General features: G+C 47.1%; 1 protein-coding gene across 1 annotated transcript in view; it reads left to right on the forward strand.

Annotated features, from left to right (window-relative positions):
* The first annotated feature begins 574 nt into the window (after window positions 1-574).
* The window catches only part of LOC135397616 (T-cell leukemia homeobox protein 3-like), a 44,401-nt gene continuing 22,547 nt past the window's right edge, over window positions 575-22,428 (forward strand). The window contains exon 1 of the mRNA XM_064629236.1: window positions 575-1,015. Within this exon, the coding sequence (XP_064485306.1) occupies window positions 610-1,015 (406 nt within the window). The 5' untranslated portion in view covers window positions 575-609. The remainder of the gene's footprint in view (window positions 1,016-22,428) is intronic.

A 22,428-nucleotide genomic window follows, 5' to 3' on the forward strand; every position in this document is an offset into this window, starting at 1 on the left:
TGCTGCCAGTTACAAGACAAGTGCGTGTCTTACGCGACTGACCTAGGTACAGTATCGTGGGGACAACATGAATAACAAACCAATAATATACAAGCAAAAATGGGGTGGCTGGGAAGGGCACCGCGGCTGATTGCGCATCTCGGAGCCTTTTCCAGACTATTTCACCATCTCTTCTCACTGACATTGGCACATGCATGCGATTCTACGCTTTACAACAATACTTGCACAGTGAGAGAGAGAATAATTCCAACTGGGTTCTTGTTACTCCGAGCAATACCTCGATTTGAGCATCGTTCAATCTGTATACTCTGAAGAAGGTGACCTGGGAATAAGTTTCCTTCCGCACGGTATTCCTGATCATTGAGCTCTAAATGGCAGTGCTGAGCTCGGTTCATTGGCAAGATCCCGTCAACTGAGGCGGAGCAGTGTGTGGAGGCGGAGAGTGAGAAGCATGTGTCGAGAGCTTTCCCTCCCGCCTCCAATGGGAAGCACCGCCCAGCGCTCATAATCGCGCGAGGCCGACCTCGCCGGGGGCACCCCACTGGAGTTCTGCTCGCGTACAGAGAACGACGTGTTTTGCACCACTGACGAGGATATGGACTCCACGCGATGAGCACTAGGATGACCAGCCCAGAGCCAACGGATGGAAGTCGCTCCCCGTCACCCGTGCCTTCACAGATCAACAGCCCACCACTGCAGGCTCAGGGGTTCAAGCCACGGTTGTCGTTCAGCATAAGCAGGCTTCTCGGCGATGACTCGCCAGAGAGACCTGTCAGCGGGGACTGTGGTCCTGGGACCGCGGGTGAAGGGTCTTCCTTGAGCCCACTGACGGTCCCCGCCGCCGCTGGTTCGCCGTCAGGGTTGCCTGGCGCCTCCCAGCTCAGTCCTCTGCACCTTGGTGCCAATGGAACTGTGATTCGCGTGCCAGCTCATCGGCCGGCACCGATGAATTCCTTTCCTTCTGGCTTTCCTTGGATTGGACCAGCACATGCCGTTGTCAAAGACAGGCTGCAAGGTGAGTGCACGTCTACGTTTTTGACGGCGATCCTCCAAGTTGTGGCAAGCGGTTGTGCGCAACGTCTGCCATGTGCTCGGAGTCATCGCACGTCATTGTCATGATTGAAGCAAAGAGCGTTTAATTCAGCATCTATAATCCGTTTTTCTATAATCAAAGTCAAACTCAGCATCTCACATCCATATATGCATAAAAAAGGAGAACTCGTTGGTTACCTAAATGAGGAACAGGATGTCACTGTCCGTCTAACCAATCAATCCGCCACTGGATCGTGAAATATCCAGTTATGTCGACGAAATATTTCACTCGTCAGTTGGTATAAATTTGTTGTAAGGCGATCACTATCTGACGTTGTCCAATAGTATACGGTATTCTCGTGTGAGAGTTGAAACGTGAGAACTGAGGACGCCAGCTGCGTAAGCTTTTGTCTAACTATTACGGATGCATAGACGAAGACAACTTGTATATCACCGTTTTCTGAATTCCCTGATATCACAAAGACGCCTCTCACGCGAGTTCCTTGCACACGATCATGATCTCTATGCACACACACTGCCCATATGCATACACATGCCAATGATTCTGTGCATGCCAACATACAATACGTTCCACTGAAATATGAGAATGGGGTATGAATCATCGCAACACGTAATATGTAACGGTCTCATGTTAGACCAAAATACTCGGTTTACGAAATGCTGCGTTTCTTTCTTCAGCACTCCTTTCCTTGTGAAGAACTCGGTGCATAGCATGCTTGCATTGCACCGTTTTCGTCGAAACCGACCTGCAGATTTTATCGGGCCCATGCAACGCGAAACCCATACTGGACGGAGATGAGATATAACGGTCTCGGTTTTACGACTTGATAACAATCGATACACGCTTTTGCCACCCGTGAACAATGTTGCTTCGCCGCGAACAAGCGGCAGATTTATTGGCAAGTTTCTGGTGCGGCTGTTTATCGTCACCACTTGACTGCATGTAGTGTAGTGAAACACCGAAAAGATTGGACAGAGGAGTGCAATTTGTTACGGGAGCACAACAGAACACTGGTTTCATTGGAGGAATGCTGATATCGGACAACGTTAAGACATGTACGTCATCGTGGTGTCCTTTTATCGTGCACTCTTTAAGCGTTACAGTGCAGTATATAGAAAGTGCGACGACACCTGCAAAAGCGGTAGACGTGATATCTTCTCTGTGCCAAATAGTTGCAATATGCAGTATGTATCTAGCATTCCCACCGCAGATTAATGTACTGGTAAAACTCGTTCTAACCTTGCCCCGTCTGCTTCTCCACACTTCTCTACGATTAGTTTTTCCGCAGTTCGTGCGGTCTTCGACTGTGATAAACGTTTAAGTCATCAATGTCTGTGTCGCAGTTGTTCTGTTCTGCTCTCGTTCAACCTAGCTTTCTACTGTTCTAGCTTTCTTGTACGAATAGGCACCTCGGCCATCATTTTTCATTTACCGAAGCGTCCATGTGCCAAAGTTTCAGCTCGTTTGCCACGAACATATGTTTGTTGAATCAGTTACACGCATCGGAGAGTATTGCGACTCCATGTATGTCGCCTCCATCACGCGAAGCTCCCGGCAATATAGTCGTATATTACTGTATGCGGAGATGGATGAGGAAATGGGAGAAGACGGTGACAAAAGGCTTCAATTCAATTCTTTGTTTTTCTGGTGCCCATCAACAACCAGGATTGGATGGCACTAGATGATAACGTTAGGATGAAATGAACGGGGGAGCGTTGTAAACACAGGCAATATTCTGCTTCATTTAGGAACACATAAGTGGTGTGCGTAGCCGAAGTATATGACGGGGCACGAAAGCAAATTTCGAACAACATAACAGTTAACGCACTATTTTTAGCCAAAATACTGCGTGAAATGTGGGGGGAAATGCAATGGTCATGACAGCTAGCTATTGGGAACGCAACAAATCCTCTTTACTCAAAGGGTAACAAAAAAAAAAAAAAACGAGATACTCACATTTGCCACCCTCGTGGGAACGAGCTCATATGACAGAACAATAATCTCTTGCGTATGCGACGGGAGCAAAGGAGCCACACTCTGATCTGATCGTCCACATTTCCGAATGCTATATCTACATGCATTCCCCATTTATCGTCACATCATCTATTTGTTTTTGTTGTATATGTATTAGTATATTACATCCCAACCAGTACTTTTCCCGACATGGCGAACCCCGGAGGCCTAAACTCTAGCATATATAACCCTTCAATATACCATGTTTCACAATGTTACCCACTCTCACCCTCAACGCATTAACCTCATGCTTTCCTTTTAAAGTCATCTTCTGTGATTCATCTCATCATTCTTTCACCGTTTATTAGTAATCTTTTTTTTTGTCATCTGTGTCTTTAATCTACCTCATCCTTCTTTCATCATTTGTTAGTTTTTCGGTATTTCCTAATTTTTTTCTTTATTTCTTATTTCTTAATTTTCTTTATTTCTTTTTATTTATTTATTATTATTTCTTTCTTTCTTTAATTCTTATCTTTTCTTTTTATTTATTTATTATTATTTCTTATTTCTGGAATATCAAGCCGACGTCCCGTTTGGCTGACCTTTCCCCGTTTTTCTTTTCCTTTTCGTTCCCCCCGTTCCCCCCCGTTCTGGATGTATAAAATGCACCGTAAAGCTTCTCTGTCCGTTTCTGTGAAAGAGAAGTCAGGTAGACGGCACCAAATTGTATTACCGACACGGTTCGATGTCACGGAAACGGACTTCACTCGAAGAACAACACTCTTATGACTCTTCAGGTGCGGACCTCAAGAGAGAGAGAGAGAGAGAGAAAGGGGGGTACGAATGTCCTGACAGCCTTCTGTTTATCTTCCAATAGTGTTGCAGTTGACTGTGGGTAGTGCGTGTAGAATGCTGTCCCCCACCTCAGGAAAATCCTGGATCAACCCCTGGGACCCTATATCAATTCATAACGCGATATCGCGTAATATCAAACATATATATCCGTATACGATCGCACAGTATATGTCCATTCCTCATGGAATATTTTGAAGCCTGGAGACTGGGACAGTATACTCAGGGGACGTCATCAGGGGACAGTCATCATTCATTCGTCTCATCTATCCTGGTTGAGAGGTGAAAACCACGGACTGTGTATAGGCTATAGTTTTAAACAGCAACACAACTTTATTGCAGTGATGATGATCTGATGGGTGTTTCTTCGCCGCAGGCAGTGGTTTTTTGTGTGATTTCTTTTTCTCTCTCCCCTCTTTTTTTTTTCTTTCTTTTTTTTTTTTTTGCTTACAATCATGAGCAGCGGCAGCATGTGCCGGTGCTCATGATTTGGGTACATTAGAAACGTGTACTTCTTTTTAATAAAGGGTGATGGTGATGTAATAAAGAAAAAAGTGGGTTTCGACGAAGTAGAACTGGCTACCCCAGCACGCTTACACACAGAAAGTACAAACAGATGATGAGATGATGAGGAAACAAAGAGATTATGACCAGAGAAGAACAGAGATGATAATGGAGTTCACCGTGTAGTTCAAAAGTTTCGACCAAGTGAGTGTAAAATGTCGGAATCGCCGGGGGCACAAACAGCACACATAAAGGGGCAGGCGCTCAGCGCACGCATTCTTTGTTTTGCAGCACGCATGGCTCAATTAGTTCGGTGTTTGCATGCCACGGGGCTCGACACCTATTGCTTTGGTTTTCGACGGGGACGGTCAAGGCGTTGCACACGTTCCAGGAGTTGATACAAACTGTGCGAGGAAGGAAACTACTCCTCCCCCAGTACACCCGCAGAAAAGTGACAGGCTGTCGTTGTTTACACCCGGCAACAATATATTTAATATATTTCTTCAAACTTACGTGCAATTTTCTTCAAGTGATCGTTGTAGGGTTTGTCATCACTACAGTTTTGGGAGGACGTTTCACATTGGATAGTTCAAATACTAATATACAGTGAAGAATGAACGAATAATTTTTAGGTATAGGGTCAAATACGTGGGGCGTGTCATAGAGTAAAACTGCGCCGAGGAGGCTTGTCGTAGAAGTAACTGCTGCAAGATGTGGGTTATTATCGACCCGATTATGGACCCGTGTATCTTTCCTCACCTTGAGCACTTCCACTTGGAAACGAACAATAGAAAGATGCGGAAGACATATCCGCTCACGTCATACGGACAAGGATAGAAATTGATTCCTTCAAAAATTTTGGTGAGACCCCTTCGTATATTTTGTCAAGAATATCACCATACTCGTCGACAGCGTAATGATTGGCCCTTATTGTGTGGTCCCTGTTGTGATCAGCCTTCAAGCTGCGTGACACGAAGTAAAAGAGAAACTGTCAAACGCACAAATCGAATGGGTCTATGTGCTCAATAAAGTGTCGAAGGACAACAAATTATTCTCGCCATTCAGGGTCACTTCCGATGAATGGTTTCTTTGTTACGGAATTATTAAATAAGCACCTTCAACGCTTCGCAAAATCATAGGTTGAAGTCAGGCGACGTGGGGAGTGGCACGGACGACAGTTGGAGGTGGAAAGCGAGGGTCTGCCGCCCACCCATTCCGCGATGGCAGAATTTGTATGTCCATAGTTCATTGTGTGCGGTGTGCTCCTATAGTTGTTGGCCACCTTGTTCTTTACTGACGTTGTTGTGGGTTTTCTCTCTCTCTCTCTCTCTCTTTGTGTGTGTTTCTCTTCTAGTACCAAACGGCGTGTCAAACTTTTTGTTTCATTTTTAAGGCACTGTCAGGATACGCTGATCTAACCGTATTTGGATTGGATAGAGCAAAACAATAAACGGCACATTCATGTAAAGAATGTGCATGAAGCGGACACATCTCGTATGTTTTCGAGATTCTGTTTAGTTTACTACTTTTATTATTCTTCGGTTTTTATTTCGGTGATTTTGTGGCTTTGCTGCCTCTCCCCTTGCAATTACGGATAATATCATATTACAGCGAGCCATAGCCTTGTCCATTCTCCCAGTACAACGGCGAGTCCTCTGTCACGAAAAAAAGAAAAAAACGCATAACACAGGGATTGAAAACTGCATTGAAGAACACAATTGAGCGCTCAGTCTCACATTGAGTCACAACACCGAGTGGCGCGCCTCGAGCCTGCATAACAAAACGTAACACAAGCCATTAATCTTGCGAGACTTCCATAAAGAAGATTTATGTTCGCGTGATATAGTTAGAGGTGCGTAGGCACAGCTATTACCTCTATGTGCGCTTTCTGATAAAGCCAGTTGCTAGATTCGCATTTTACGGAACTCGCACCTGTCAGCGGCCTAAGAATGTTGGTAATGAATCGTCATTTCGTGGTATGAATAAGTAAGCGAGTCGAGGAAAGACGCGCTTCCGATGCAGCGTACGCCCACGCATTATGCGTGCGGAGATAAACGCACACATCACACACTCAGGGACTTCACGCTCTCCGCCGCTTCGGAATCTGCGCCTTCTTTTCGCCTGAGTTCAGATACATACTGGGAGCGCATGTGTGATCGTATATAATCGCCACTTGTAAATACGCCTGGGATAGATGTATACAAATATATATACACACATATATATGGATTCGCCCGTAGTTGCAATGCGATTACGGGGCGCCGTATACGATACACTCTCGATTCCTCTATATCTATACGTTCCACCTGTATTCGAAGGAAAGAAGAGTTCCCAAGGTGATGGTGATGTATTCGCTTGCCGAAGTTGAGCACTTCCAACAAGAGATACCTGCTGCATACGCATGCACGCCTGGGTGCTGGTTGGGTCTTGTTTTCATGCGTCGCAATGTCGGCCATGAGCACGCGAGGACGCGATGCGCGAATGTCGTAATCACAGACACCTCGGTTTTGTAATAGGCCCGATTGTAGAATAAAGTAGGTATGTAGAAGCGTAGAAGGACATACTACTCCCTTAAGACATAACGGCGATGTGGCTATATAGCAAACAATTCGTGCAAAAAGCAGTGGCTCATCCTGCTCGAGTCGGACGACGGCCAAACGGCCATCGCGCTTCAGGTGCTTTGAGAGTACCTTTTCGCATCGGTGAACTAAACACGCCATACCGGGGCTTTGAAAGCCTGTACATGGAGCGACTGGAGTTCTAGTTTGAAGTGGCGAACATCGCAAACGACGACAAGAAACGTGAGACATGTAGGCATCTGTTCGATGACTCATGATTTCAGCTGCCCTCCTGTACCATACCCTCATAAGTCGCCACATCACTCAAGTACAAGATGGAATTGTAGAATAATGTTTATTTTATTGGATTCGTCCTACGAGAAGAGATTTCACTTTGTGGTCGTATTCCTTCATGGCGGCCATCCTCCTTTGGTAGTCAGCAGTCTTCACATCGGCCCGTATGATGCGTGGGACGGCTTCGTAATCCAGGTCCACGCTTTCTCCTTAGCAATGGAACCTCGAGGAGCGTCGCCGGAGGCGTGTGTGGCACATTTGCTTGCTTGGTCGACAATGGCTTTTAGTTTCCATTCTCTATAAAATCCGACCGATGAACGCGCTTTGCGGCTGTTGCAGCGCGGGATGCATGCAGTCGACCGTCGCCCCTTTACCCTCGGCAAGGTGCTGGGCCCCTGGCCCATATGCCCATATGTCGCCCTTTTGCCCGCTTATATGCCATTAAGGTCTCCGTCACTTTTGGGACTTTCTGTCATCAACCGGACTCTCCACCGTGCTCTGGTCACCTGAACTGCCATCTCACTTATCATATTTCATTCTCTATACAGTTGGCACTGGGGCAGCGCCCAGCCTGCTGGCCGGCATCAGCCCACTCTCATCATAGTCTCTTTATTTGTGTGTGCAGTTGTTCGGTTGTTCTATCGCCACGATTGCTTATGAAAAGACATGTACCTGTTGTACAATAACGCAAGTGTGGAAGGACGGCTATTATTGACAGGTTAAGTGCCCTTCGTCATTGTTGCTAAGCAATAACATACAGGGCCGTCGAGAACGCGAGGGGACAGCCGGGGATGGAGCCGAATCTCTTCAGGGGCACGCCCGACCCAAGGGCCTACTGTTGGCTAGCAGCAGGGGCGAAGCTGATACATGCGGTTTACTGTGACGTGATGGACACGTCTGGAGCAGCGAGAGCCACACGTAGTCATACAAACGAGACATACTTAGACCATGTTATCGAGACGTCAAGAGGGGCCCGGGCAGGACTGATCCCCGGGGCCCGTAATTTCTCTCGCAGGCCCTGATAACATACTCTCGTACCCCATGGCTCCGAACTTCATATGACAGGAAATACGTCACTCTCTCATTCTTCAGACAGCGGACGCCTCTCTCCACTATTCCATGGCTTCCTGAATCCGGTTTGCGAAAGCGTCGCACGCGCATCGCAGGCTGTGACGTCTTGGCCACACATATGATATCGGTTGTCAATCCGACGCCTGAGTTGCAAGTATTCTTAGGACTGGACAATTCCCACGACGGGGAATTCTTCTTAATACGGTGGTGCTGTGCTGAAGCGCCAATAATGAACGACATGACTGAGAAGGGTCTATCACTTTTGCATCCCGGGCAATGTTAGCATGGAAAAGAGGACACACCCGGAGCAATCGGGACGAAATGTCAATTACAGCCAGTGTTACAATATTCAGGCGGCACGAGTAGTACAGACCGAAGACTGTGTGTGCAGACCAAAGTATCTGCTCAACACCGAGAAGCTGACACCATGCGTGGTATAACCCGGCATACGCCTCTAGTGTTTCCTCTTTAGAGGACATGACTGCAAGGTAAAATACCGCCAGAGCGAAGATCTGCCAGTTGCACACGCAGAGACTGAGTACCTGGTTGGTTGTTGTTCGACATCAAAGTGTAAGTTGAGCGTCACAAGACAATCCGTGGCAGAGGCGAATTCGCTGGCTTGTTCCAAGGTCAGCGATTGTGGCCTCTGACTATTCAAAATGGCCTAGAACGATAGCAATTTCTTCGATGCACGCCACGGCCACAAGAATCTTAGGCACATATCTGCCACTCACAGAAATCCACTCGGTGTGACAACGGGCCAACATTCTTCGTCGAAGGATTCACCAGAAGCATTCACCGCAGAAAATAGGGCCTGCGGTCTAACAACTCCGTCGTTCGACATGTGTAACGAGACCACCAGAGCGACACGGTTACGGCTGAGCAGCAGTAGTGACAGTGGTTCTCCATGTCAATAGAACTTTTACATCTCCCTGTTCAGGTAATTTAGAACTGTTATGAGCTTGTCGATATGCAATCACTTGTCTGACATTTTAGTGGATGTGCGTTAGCTGGACATCATTGCTTTCATGTGTCGTGCTGTCGGTCAGGAACGGGTCCTCGAGGAGGCCGAGGGTTGATGCACGTCGTAAACGTGCTATGGACGGAGGCACACAGACGCGGTGAAAACTGGATTTTGTGCATGTGAATTTATGGAAATAAGAACCTAACAGAGCGATGTTGAAACTGGTAACGTTAGTACGAATCCTCAGCAAATGTTGCCATGGCGTTTGTCTCTCTGTGAAAACACGGGCAGCAAAAAATAAAATAAAATAAAAGGAAAAGAAAGAAAGAAAAGAGCTGGCTGTCATTAAAGGCAGGTACCTGATAGGCATCACGTTTAGACGGAACAAAATCACGTACGCAATGTGTCGAAATAACAGTCACGAGTGCCTGTGCGCTATGTCCGACGAAGGTAATTCTGCAAGCGGGCGTGCGGAATAGTACCTTAGCCAATGAGTACTTAGCGGGCGCGGAGATGGTTAGAAGCCATGACTCAGACATGCAGCCGTGATTTCTAGATGGTAGCTTTTGATGCGAATGGACCTTCTTGCGTGACGTCTCAGGTTTAAGCGAGCATTCTGATGTAGTTTAAGAAGCATAAACAATTACGGCAAAATAAAGGCAGCTCTATCCGCATGACGACGCACACACGCGATTTGGAGTCCTGATTAAGGTTTCTCGTGACCAGCCCTCGACTTGGTCGCGCCATTCTGAGCAGTTCCCTTGTTTTGATACAAGACGGCTCTTTGTGTACACTTGTGCTCGGGTGTCCTTCCATATTATTAGGGAAATAGTGCAATTGGATGGCCGAGATTGCACAGCCAGTCTGAAATTCGCCTGACTCTCCGAACTGCAGTCGTATAGTGTTCGCAGGTAATTGCTTGAATTATAGGTGTGTGTCAAAGCGGACATTAGGTTCGTGCGCATACATGGATGCGTCGTGCATTGTGAATCCAGACAAGCGACTTTTGGTTTCTCTTTTGGAAAACGTTTGACCATGTAGCCGCCTTGACAGCTGTATGTTTATCGTTCATCCTTCTAAGAACGTTTTAAACTGTTTTTGATGAGAAGGTAAGCGAGTGCAAGACTGCTGAATGCCTGAGAGGTCGCCTTGAGCGATGGCTGCGCCAACGCGTGACTGTAGCGAAATGGCTGTTTGCATGCAGCCACTTTATTGATGCACAGCTTTCATGTTACGTATGAAAATTGATTTAATGCATGTATTATTGGCATCTAGTGACGATCACTCGCAGCACAGTTGAGCAGATTCCAAGTTGAAGAGGGCGCTTTTACGAACCGCACCGGTTGGAGTTTTCTCGATTTTCCGGCAACTTTACAATTGGTGCTTGTTGCACACTGTTCAATTAGCGTAGATATACGGATTAAAAATTGCAGTTGAGTTGCTTGCCCTTTTATATCAAAACAACGGTAACGTCGAAATTTTGACTGAAGAGGGTTCAGCAGACGTAGATTTATAATGCTATTACAGTCATTGCATTGTTCAGAAATTAATTAGTTCATAAAGCACCTTTATATGTTAAAACAAAATACATACAATTGAAGAATCACGTTTACGAAATAGTCGCTAAGACATGGACGTTTTTGGCATTCTGCATGTTCGAAGAGCACGTTTGAAAAATTTTATGGCAGTTCACGCAAAATTTCTAATGGACAGATACACGTACAGAAAACGATTCCGCGCGTGGCCTGCAATCGGAATTTTAAAGCCAACGGGACAATAGATGGCTAGATTCTGCTTCTTGTACAGATCCTCGGACACGAATCACAGACAAGATTACAGATAAGGACTTGGCATCTGTGGGAGCCTACCATTCCATTTCTTGGTTCCATGAGGCGCTGCTTATTTTCTATTACATTTCAGTCCTGGAGCGATCCTGTGGCGGTTCCCCCGAAAGTATGGTACATTCGCTACCTTGAGGACCACAGAGCAATGATCCAGCTCCACAGACCGTGACGGGGACAGTGCGCACTCTAAATTGCAGTACTTCTCTTTTACACATAAATCTCGTTTAGCTGCTTGCATTTGACGCTGAGGCATATAATGACGCACCCGAAAAGCTTGCCATCAGTTCGGGCAGAGATGTGCCTGGGTCGGAAAAGGGTATAAAGAATTAGAAAACGAAGTAACTATATCTCACTTTCATTTGCTCTTGATGTGGCTCTATGAATGATGGGAAGGAAGACGAGGACCTCCTCAAGCATCCAGTGACGCTATAATGCATTACCACATCGTTCACGCTATCCTATTGTGTTTGCTGTAATGCGTGTGGCAATTATGGAATTATGCAAATGCAGCCTTTTGATCACGTCTCGATTGGGATGATTTTACACCGACAGTATTTAAGAAACTTAAGCCGTGGCTAGCACACTCATTCCAATGTTCAAAGGCTCGCCAAGTGCGCAAGTTTCCGAGGGTCCTTGGGCTCCGCCAACGCCCATTCTATAGCGTGTACTGCAATGCACTGTGTAGTCGGTCTGCGAATTTCCTGCACGATGTAAGACTTCCTAAAAAAAAAGAAGAAAGAAAAGGAACCCCAGCAAGAACGGACACTTCATAACTTGTTTCCAGCGATATCGTTTATAGTACATGAGGAGGGGGCCAGGAGCTTTAAACGGGATAAGCAGTTTGCCATGCCAGAGCAGCGTTAATTTCAGGCGCTCGCCTGTCAAACGTCGTCTTCAATTTCGCGCTGCATTTAACAGGGTATACGATGCCGTCCGCTCTTCGTATGAACACCGCCACCGCCGGCTGGAAGACCATCGCGCCGCTTTTAAAGCTACTTAGACAGAAGCTGACCGGAGTTGAACAAGGTCTTCGTCCCTGCCTAAACTGCTTCGGACCTCCGTAGGCATTATCTGGACATTGCGAGAATATGCGTTGATCGGTGGGTATGTAATAGGTGTGTACAGTAAGGCCGCTTGACTCTTTTCGCGAGGGATGTTAGGAAGAAGGTCCCACAAAAAGAAATCGAGGTAGTTGTGCAATTTGACCGACTTTGCTGGGAACATAAAAAAATGCAAGGACGAAAATAACAGGGCAATGCAACAGCTACTCACATCTTAACGATTTACTGACAAGACGTACAACGTATGCAGAGTCATAAATATTGACACCTTTCTGACGCCCGATGATTGTGGTGCCCTCCTAGCAGAGCGAATGCAGTCCAACTAGGTGTTTCTGTTGTTCAAGAAATCTACGTTTTTCCTTCAGGAAACACAGTATATAGCTTGTCTGTCTGCATTGCTTTTGTTGGCCGTGTTTACCAATCGGCAAAATGGAGAAGCAAAATCGCCTCGTTTTCTTCTACGAGTTCTGGCTTGGCCATAACGCCGACAAAGTCACGCGAAACATCTGCGAAGCAAAGGGGGGAAATGCTGTGAATTGATATTGATGTTGATGTTGACGAAAAAATAATAGGGAGAGATTGAAGTCGTCACACGACAAATTCGGCTACTCCCATAAACAGACACCCCCCCAAAGGGAAAAAAAAAGCAAAACAAAAACCCGCCGCTCTGTGTAACATTACGGCAAAAAGATGATTTGCCAAGTTCAGGTTTGGCAGCCTGAGTCTGGAAGACAACCCTCATCCTCGAAGACCTACCATAGTTGACAGTGAGGTTGTCCTTCATGCAGTTGATGCAAGTCCGGAAAGCAGCACTCATACATTGTCGGGAGTACTCGATGCCTCACAGATAAGCGTTGTTGGCCATTTGCGTACGTTCTGAAAGGTCTATACGTTCCCGAGTGGCCCCTCACAGACTGACATCTCTGCAAACTCAGCGACGATGGAGTGTATCGACAACGTCTTTTTCTCCGGACTGAGGACGCTTCATCAAACGCATCGCGACGTATGATGAAAAATCGATCTTTTTCGCAATTTTGATATGGTAGCTCAATTGCTAGACCCGGGGGTCTGTTACAACAGCCTGTTGCTCAATAGGCTGGGCACGAAGTGATGATATGCGTAAGGTAAAACGTCTATGGTGGTGCACCACGAGTTTGTCCCAACTAGCTGTGGCATCACCGCCGAGCTGTGTTCTGTCCAACTGAAGCAAATGTGTGTGACTCTGTGCCGAAAGTTCCTCGTCCTGGTCAATCGAAGGAGGGTGCTCTGTAGCAAGGCAATGCTTTCCCACATGTGGCACGGTCGACCCAGAAAACAATCTAAGAGCTGGAAGGTATCAAAGAAATGCCTTACCCAGCACATACAGCGCAGACCTCGCGCCCTGCGATTACCACCCTTTCCGGTCCATGACTCACTTCCTTCGAGGCAGGTGTTTCCGTAACCAAGGTAAGCTGGAAGATGGGGTCCTGGAGTTCTTTGCCTCTAAACCCAAGAAGTGGTATCTGCACGTAACGTTGAGCAAACTGAAGATGATGAGGAGTCTTAGTTCCCACTACGATAACACGCCGATCGACACGATCTCCGAAAAATACATAGGACTCACGAGTCGGTGGGAATGATTCGTATTGCGCTCGTTCGCAATTTTAGTTTGCACACGAAGAGTCACCCAGAACTACCCCATCGATACGGAAAATCAAGCGGGATGCCATCTCTCCGCACAAATCTTAACTTCGTTTACTCGTATCATAAGTTAGGTTCCAGTTACATTATGCGCATGAAACGCGTGTTCCAAGCATTTGTATCAATGGTTGTGAAAGACGTAATGTTCCTAAATGTTTCGCTGTGCATTTGTGCGGCGGCAACAATTTTTGGTCAAAAAATTGTCTGCGAAACAATGCACATCTTCACGTAGGCTTAGGCGCCCAGACGGAGGAAGTCACACAAGGTGTGAAGTACGCACACTACGCCTCGTCAACAGTCCGCTGTCCTTTCTTCAGAAGAACCGCTACTGTACCCGTGGTTGTCGCCGAGCCATGATATCGGGAAGCTGCAGACCAAAATCGTTCGCAGTGCACGCCGCGAGCGAACGATATTGTTTCTGTTGTTGTCAGCCATCTTGTATGTAAGTGAACGCTCTGAGCACGCTCCAGCTGAGTGGGAGCACGAAAGCTCGCACGGAAGAAGTCCGATAAATTCGGAATGAGTGGGATTCCGATATTTTTCGTAGACGATAGAGATCTCCGACTCAGTTTACGCATGCGCGCTTTGCGGAAAGCTGAGTCGGAAAGTTATCGGAGGAGCAGAAGTGGCCAACTAAAACTCCCTAATAATTCGCTTTACGATTCTGCTTTACGACTCGGGACAAGTGCGATCATGAGCAACGCCACTGTGGTCGGTCTGTGGATTAATTTTGTCCTCCTGAGGGTGTTTTAACGTGCGCCTAAAGCTCGGCACACCGTATTTAACGTCTCTCGTGGAAGACGGCGTGTCGAAGCAACTTGTACCCTGCCACCAAGTTGCTAGCGTCCTCAGCCGGGTTCGAACCCGTTACCTTGGGAGCAGTAGAGCAAGCTGAAGAGCTGCACAACTGTAGCACAAGCAACTCCAAAGCCATCATCAGTAGATAACCCTCTTATGTTTTCCTTCAACTCGAGGAAACAGCAAGGCCCATGGCGTCGGAGGCGATACGCAGTGTAAATTTTTACACTCACAGGGAGGAAGTAGTGTCTTTTCCCATGGGGCAATATGAGAATATATTTGACACTGCAAAATAGGGGAAGAACTCAACAGGCGTACAGATTATAATAATCGGAGCTCCGTTACCCGTGAAAGGGTGCCCCTGCGGTTGCATTGTTACATACTATATGCTATATTGCGCCCGCTGCCAAAACGTAAATGAATTTGCATAGAAAGAAGGGACTGTAATGAAAGATAAGAAATTGCCCACTTTCCAGAGGAACGAGTGAAACGCCCGTTATATGCTTCCATCGTACACTACGTGCTTGATTATAGAGACCCCCAGCGAGATAGCCGAAAAATCGATGCCTTTCTTCCGCTTCACCCCTTTTGTGTCGCTCCGACTGCGATAAAACTAAAGAATCATAGCCATCATGTTCCATAGTTTAATGTTCAGTCATTTATCCCTTTACTTTGGAGAATTAGACACGTTCTGTGAACAATTGAAACACCTATCTTGGGCTCCATTCACACACGGTGCAGAAACAGAAGCAGCCGCTGGGCTCTGGTTTCTTTGCACTGTTCAATTCAATTTACGAGCAGATGGAAGGCGTTCTATACGTGTCCCCGTGTTTCCATGCACAAGTATCTACCTCAGCAAACGGAAAAGAGGGACTGGATAAAACAAAAAGGGGAGGTATGTAAATTGTCTGCGCTCTGTATCGCCTTTGCAGGGCTGCGAAGGAAATCAGATAGAGTGCTATTTAATTTCACGAACTGTCTGTATCTATTACTATTGCAGGTCCGTTTAAACGTAGTTCGTTGGCGAACACATACAGAAAATCGCCTCGAGATTTATTTGCATATCTCCCTCTAAGGTACCTTTCGACTTATTTGTATGCTTCCAAAGCCTGTTAGAGAGCGTTCCGCATAGACTGAAGCAGACTCGAACACAAGAGAGGCACTCCAGGTAATCAGGGTTTCAGTTCGCCGACCGACATCGGAATTCGGAGATGTCCGTAAAGCTCTTGCATTTCGAATTGCTTGGCTGTTTCACAGAATCGTGCTCGCCCTATCAAGTTCTCCCATGCGCGAATAAACAAGCCACAGTCGAGAATCTCGGCTTCGTGGGAGGTTTATGGAAGATGTCAGTGGAAGTATAGTTTCGTGCGATGGCCCATTTATTAAGTATAGACTCCTATATATTTGCCGCATCTACAAAGCTACAGAAGCACTAAATAGTGACGTGTCAGCCAGACACAACAGCAAAACTTATCTTCTGGAGTGACGTGTCAGTCGGACACACCAGCAAAACTGGTTTTCTGGATTTTGTTACTAGGCGAGAATTATGAAATTCTTAGTGTGAACTTAACATTGTTGTTTGAAAGTCCGCGTCTTCCGCTTGTCTTCCACGATGATGCCAATACATATATATATATATATCTTCTGTGGCTCATCTCATAGAGTCAACAATACAAGACAATACACACGTAAACCCATCCCCATCGCTATCGGATCGAACAAGCACCAGGACCAGCACAAGGATGAGTGTTCCTTTGAGCTGCGGGCTATGTCCCCCGAGGGGGCTTCGGCCCTGAAGAAGCTCATTTTGAAGTCGGCGGTGAGACTGTTCCTTTGGTTTCTCTTGAAACCAATCTCACCGTCATGACCGTGTCTAAAGCGCTCGTCGAAATGGATGATGCGCATATTGTCTCGGCCCTGGGACAATATGGCATCATCAAGGACATCCAACGTGAAAAATATGAGCACCCGGAGTTGAGTTCCATTGAGACCGGCAATCGCCGTGTGATAATGGAGATGACGTCTCCGGTGCCCAATTTCTTGCGTGGGGTAAGCGAATTATTATTCGCTACCCCGGGGATGCGACGTGTATGTTTTCGATGTGGACAGGCTGGGCATTTTAAGCAGGCGTGCCCGGTACCTGTATGCTCTCGATGCGGCGAGGTGGGACATAACACGTGTGCGAGGCCTTGTCCAAAATGTGGTGGGGATCATTCAGTGGGGATCGTGTCATCAGTCCGTCGCCTCCGCGAGAGCCACGTGGACGCTGATCTTTCTACATGGTCAGTGAGGCGGTTCTATGTGTCCCTGCTGGGCTTACTTCCGGCACCCACGGGTGCACCGGAGCTATCTGTTCCGCGTCAGATCGCGTGGCGCTACGCTGCTGCAGGATGGTAGGACTCTCGTCGTGCAAGTTTGCAGTGGAGACTTGCGCACGATGTCCTGCCGCTCAGGGATCGTTTGCATCGTTATGGTCTCACCTCGCCTCGATGTCCTTTCTGTTCTAGCCATGAAACTGCGCAGCACGCTTTTCATGAGTGTCTCGTTCCCGACGTTTTGTGGCACAGAGTTGAGGAGCTGTATGGGGTTCCACAGATTCGCTGGAGCACCATTCAAACGCTCCTTCAACCCCCCGTTCCAATCCGGGATAGACGGCAGTTCATTCTCTTAGCCGTAGAGATAAACTACCAAGTGTGGATTGCGCGCTGCATAGCAGTACACGGCGGTCGCGCTCGGGGGCCGTCACACGTTCTAAGCCTCGTTCGAGCGGGTGTTCGCAGAGTTTTACAGAGGGAGAGAGCAGTCCTTGGTGCTATGGAGTTCGGAAGACGCTGGGTAACTTCGTCTGTGCTATTCGAACAAACGCATGGAAGGTACGTTGTTCACTACTAAGCATTACTTTCCTTCGTGCCGTTATCCCGTACGCAACTCTCTCCGCAGTCTTGGTCTGTTGCATGGCGACGACAAGCACGAACAGCAATCCTTATCGTGACGTGATTTCACAAGCAGGAGTTGGCATTGCACTAGTTCTAGTTTTAGTCCTAGCTTGCTGAGATAGTTATATGGGAGCCAGTCCTTGTGACTGGTCTTCCGCCTCGATGCCAATACACACACCTTCCATTTGATGCCAATACACTCAAGCCTACGTAGTCCTAGTCTAGTCCGTGTGAAAAGTTAGAGGGAGCCAGTCTGTGTGGCTGGGCTTCCGCTCCGATGCCAATACACACGCGGTGGAGGGAGGAAAAGGGGAGCCGGTCCTTCATATACCGGAGAAGGGCCCCTTGATAACGCGGTCCGCCCCCGGGTGGGCCGTGTCTTTGAATGCGCGGCCAATAAAAAGGCCGTCGAGGTTTCTTATATAGTTGCGAACGTACCTCCATAGGTAGCTCTCCCGCTTGATGACAATACATCTTGCGAACGTAGATCGTAAAAAGGAAAAAAATGTTGACTCAAGAAGATACGGATAGCAAGCGGGCTAAATGGTTAGGGGAAGTTTAGGAAGATGAGTACACAATCTGCTGTGGCTCATCTCATAGAGTCAACAATACAAAAAATGGAAAAAAAAATGCAAGGAGAAAGGTCGTTTTGAAGGTAGAGGCATGCCACCCTCGTGTAAATAGGCAGCGATTGATTTTCATCTCTGACACCTAAGTAATCGTTGTGAATAAACATTTTCAGAAAGAAACGGTCCTCCATAGGTAGCACTCCTGCTTGATGACAATACATAGAAACGGTCCCAGGGCAGTATCGCTTGTGATGCTGTTCCTGGAAGATTTTTCCTAAAATCGAAGATAACAGCGGAAGGTTGGAAAAGAATACGTAGTTTCTGGTTAGAAGGCAAAAGAAGATCATTCTTATGGAAAGTGGCGCATGAGGTCATACCAGTGACAAATTTTACATGGTAGTGGCAGTGTAAAGGGTTCAGGGTATGTGGAGGGTGTTATTAGATTTAAATGACCAACAACAACAACAGATTCTGATGACCAGATTAGTTAAATGAATGTAGAATACGCTAAAGCCGCAACACAGGGAGGGGATATATCGGTAATTTGGGGTGAGTTAATTGTAAAGCACAGGAGTGTTGGCGCTCTTCTGAAGCTCACGATACAGCGTTACACTCAAGTGCAAAGGCAATGGGGCAGAGTTTTAGAACTGGCCTCAGTTGTTCACTTTGTTGGGGAAAATAAGGCAAATCAGTAAATTGAGGATATAGGGAATGGTAGGCTAAAACGATAAGGAAGATGGGAGAATATATTTATTACAAAAAGAAAAAAGATGGGATCAGTGACTCTGACTCATCTAATCAGTCAACAATACAAGCGGTGGAGGGAGAGAGGTGGAGAGGAGGGAGGCAAATGGGAGCCGATCCCTCATATACTGGAGAGGGGCCCCTTGATAACGCGGTCCGCCCCCAGGAGGGCCGTGTCTTTGAACGCGCGGCCTCCCAAACGGTGGTCGGGGCAGCATCGCTCGCTGTTCTCTTTCCGAGAAGATTTTTTCCTAAAAATCCGTGGTCTCCCTTCAAATCCGCGTACGCGGTGGAGGGAGGCAAAGCCGGTCCTTCATATATTGGAGAAGGGCCCCCTGATAAAATGGCCCGCCCCCGGGTGGGCCGTGTCTTTGAATGCGCGGTCTATAAAACGGTCGTCGGGGCAGTACCCTTTGCGGTGCTGTTCCCGGGAAGATTTTTTTCCTAAAAATCGCTGGTCTCCCTAGTCTCCTGCTCTGGTCTTTCTTCACATCCGCACACGCGGTGGAGGGAGGCAAAGGGGAGCCGGTCCTTCATATAGTGGAGAAGGGCCCCTTGTTAACGCGGTCCACCCTCGGGGTGGGCCGTGTCTTTGAATGCGCGGCCTATACAAAACGGTTGTCGGGGCCGTATCCTTTGCGGTGCTGCTCCCGGGAAGATTTTTTCCTAAAAATTAATCCCTGACTGCTCCCGACACCAGACACTAATCTGAGATGGAGGACTGCTCCTGGAAAGATTTGACACACTGTAGTTGGTCTGGAGTTGGTTCTCTAGTTCCTGCTAAACGTTAGAGGGAGTCAGTCTGCGTGGGTGTGCTTTATGCCAATGCATAATGCAATACAAATGACGGTACATATCTATTGTTGGTACCAATGCATATACAATGCAATATAAATCATCATCATTATCATCAGCAGCAGCAATATAAATGACAATGCATATTTGTTGTTGGTGCATTCTGGATATTTACTTGTCTTATCCTCCAACTACAAATACAAACTGCAAATGCGTGCCTCATGTTCTTTCGTGACTCATCTAAACGATCAACAAAAATAATTTTTAAAACCCGGCATTAAAAGTCTTGCTACGTGTGCTTCGCGATATATGCATCGCTTCTATTAGCGATTTATTAGCTGTCACCCATTAGCTGTCTATTTTTGCTCAGTAGAAGTACGCTTTTTTACCACCATTTCTATCTTTAAGGGACCGTGTACATACGAGCTGAACGGCAACGCCAAGTGCATGCTTCCCTCGTTGCATTTTACCGCCAGGTCGAGCCACTTTTGTGAGACCGCGACATTTTAGATGTACGATCTTGCAACGCACATCTAAAAAAAAGTTTGCAGGATATATTTCGAGCTTCCTCCACACGTGGTCCACGGGGACAACCTTCACAGATAGTTCTCCTATACTTAATTACATCACATACGAGTTTCTGCTTTCCCCATGTTCTGGACTCTTGCTTTGGGGACGACTAACACGTACATTAATCCTTCACATGCCGTGAGTTCTTGTTCAGGAGTTAGTGTTAAGCTATGTGCAGTCTACAGTTCGTTTGAAATGCTATGTTATTAAATGAAATGATGGCAGTTGAAGAAAAGGCACCAGCAGTGGGATCATATGCAATAGACGATTTCAGAAAATCCCGGTGCTCCTTGAGCACGCGTTGCATCCTGGGAGATTACTGGAATGAACTGTCTTTCACGTTTCGTTTTCGCTAACCTTGACTCCTCGTGGACAATCGGCCGAGAGTGAAGGAACCGAAACAGTATGGAAACCTTCTCCTCCTTTGTTGCAAGCAAGTTCCCATTGTTCAAAGCGGCGCTAAGCTCTCTGGGATTTTCTGAACTCGTCTATTAGGGCGTTGTGACCAGCTCCCGTGGCATAGTGGTTAGGATGACCGCTTTCCACGCCAAGACCTGGGAGGTGACACAGGTTCGAATCTTGTCACCCCTTTTTCCCTGGGTTTTCTCGAAGACTTTCCAGACGGATGTCGGCGCAGTTCCTCCTGATGTCGGCCCAGGACGCATACTAACCCCCCTGTCCCCCACTCCTTCCTGCTGTCCTCTCTCCATCTGTCCACGTCTGTACGCCGCTCATAGCCAAAGTTGCTTCGCGGCGCTAACACGGAATGAAAATAAAACTGGGCGTAGTGAGGCTTGTATGTTTAATTGCCTCACCCACTACAACGTGCTACGTTATTAGTTGCATAACATGAAAGCTAGGCATGTAAGCTAGGAAATCTCCAAAATTAACGAGAGATGAGGCTACAGGGGAAGGGATTCGAGGACATTTGCGGCGATGTTACATCATCACACATCATCACACATCATCACACATCAAATGGCACCTCCTGAATTCTTGGAATGGTGGCGCAGCTTGGTATTCTCCTTTTTCTTCCACGGTTGGATATCCAAGTGCATCCTGTGCAGTTTGCGAAGCGAAAGTTGAGGAAACCGCTTCACTGAGTGGTCTGCTCAACAACCGTGGAAACATGGCCTCTTCCTCATCATCCAGCCGTGTGAAACCATCTCAGGCGCCGCTACGGCATTAACATACGACTTTGTTAGCGCACAAGAGCTACCTGAAAGCACGGAGAATGAAGAGAACGTATAGTCGGCGTTCCAGCTGTGGCCAAATGGTTCGCCTCGAATATTTTCTGTCACTGGCGCCAGTTTGTTTCGATCGTTGCGTTACTTGGGCATGAGTATGAGTCCAACAGCGCTGTTGTAACTTTCACTGTGCTTGTAGCGATAAAATATCATTGCTTGTAGGCTGAGGTGCTCAAGCTTTCTTAAGTGCCGTGTCGTTCTGTACGACAGGTAGTTTCTTCGTCCTAACTCACACGTTTTCTATGAGTATATCAAGTCATAATGATATCAGGGAGGCTAAGTTCGTTCACTGTAGAGATAACTTGATGCATGGAAAAATAATCAGAACGCGTCTATTGGACAGCGGGCAGCACCGGGCGCAGCGTTGTCCCAAGCAGCACAATGTACCGAAAGTGCAATAGGGGTGGACGGTATGTGTCTTATCAATGTTCTTTTGTTTCACCAGTTCGTTCAAGGTCTTCCACCTACCCGTCCACCCCTATTGCACTCCACTTTCAGTACATTGTGCTGCTTGGGGTGCAATAGGCGTGTCCCGATTATACTTATCTGGACGTTTCAAGTTATCTCTACACCGAACGAACTTAGTCTCCCAGGTCATTTTATGAGTCATATCAGGTATCTGATAACGCACTGAACCAGCATTTCACACAAACAGAAGTAGTTCAGTGGAAATGGCTGATATTGACGGTATCATTGCACTCTTAAGGAACCTTAATGCAAGGAAATCACCAGGGCCTGATAACATTGCCAATGACTTTCTCGGTCGGTATGCCGAGTGGTTTGCCCTGCTTATTCAGATTACCTTTGAGCAACGCGCAAGTCCCGAAAGAATTGAAGTGCACGAACGGGTAAAAACGATATACGAGGCTGGAAGCTCCTCCTTCGTGTCCATCGCCCGATATCCTGCCTATGGAGCCGTTCCAAACTGCTGGAG

Source organism: Ornithodoros turicata, chromosome 1, assembly GCF_037126465.1.
Source record: "Ornithodoros turicata isolate Travis chromosome 1, ASM3712646v1, whole genome shotgun sequence".
Lineage (NCBI taxonomy): Eukaryota > Metazoa > Arthropoda > Arachnida > Ixodida > Argasidae > Ornithodoros > Ornithodoros turicata.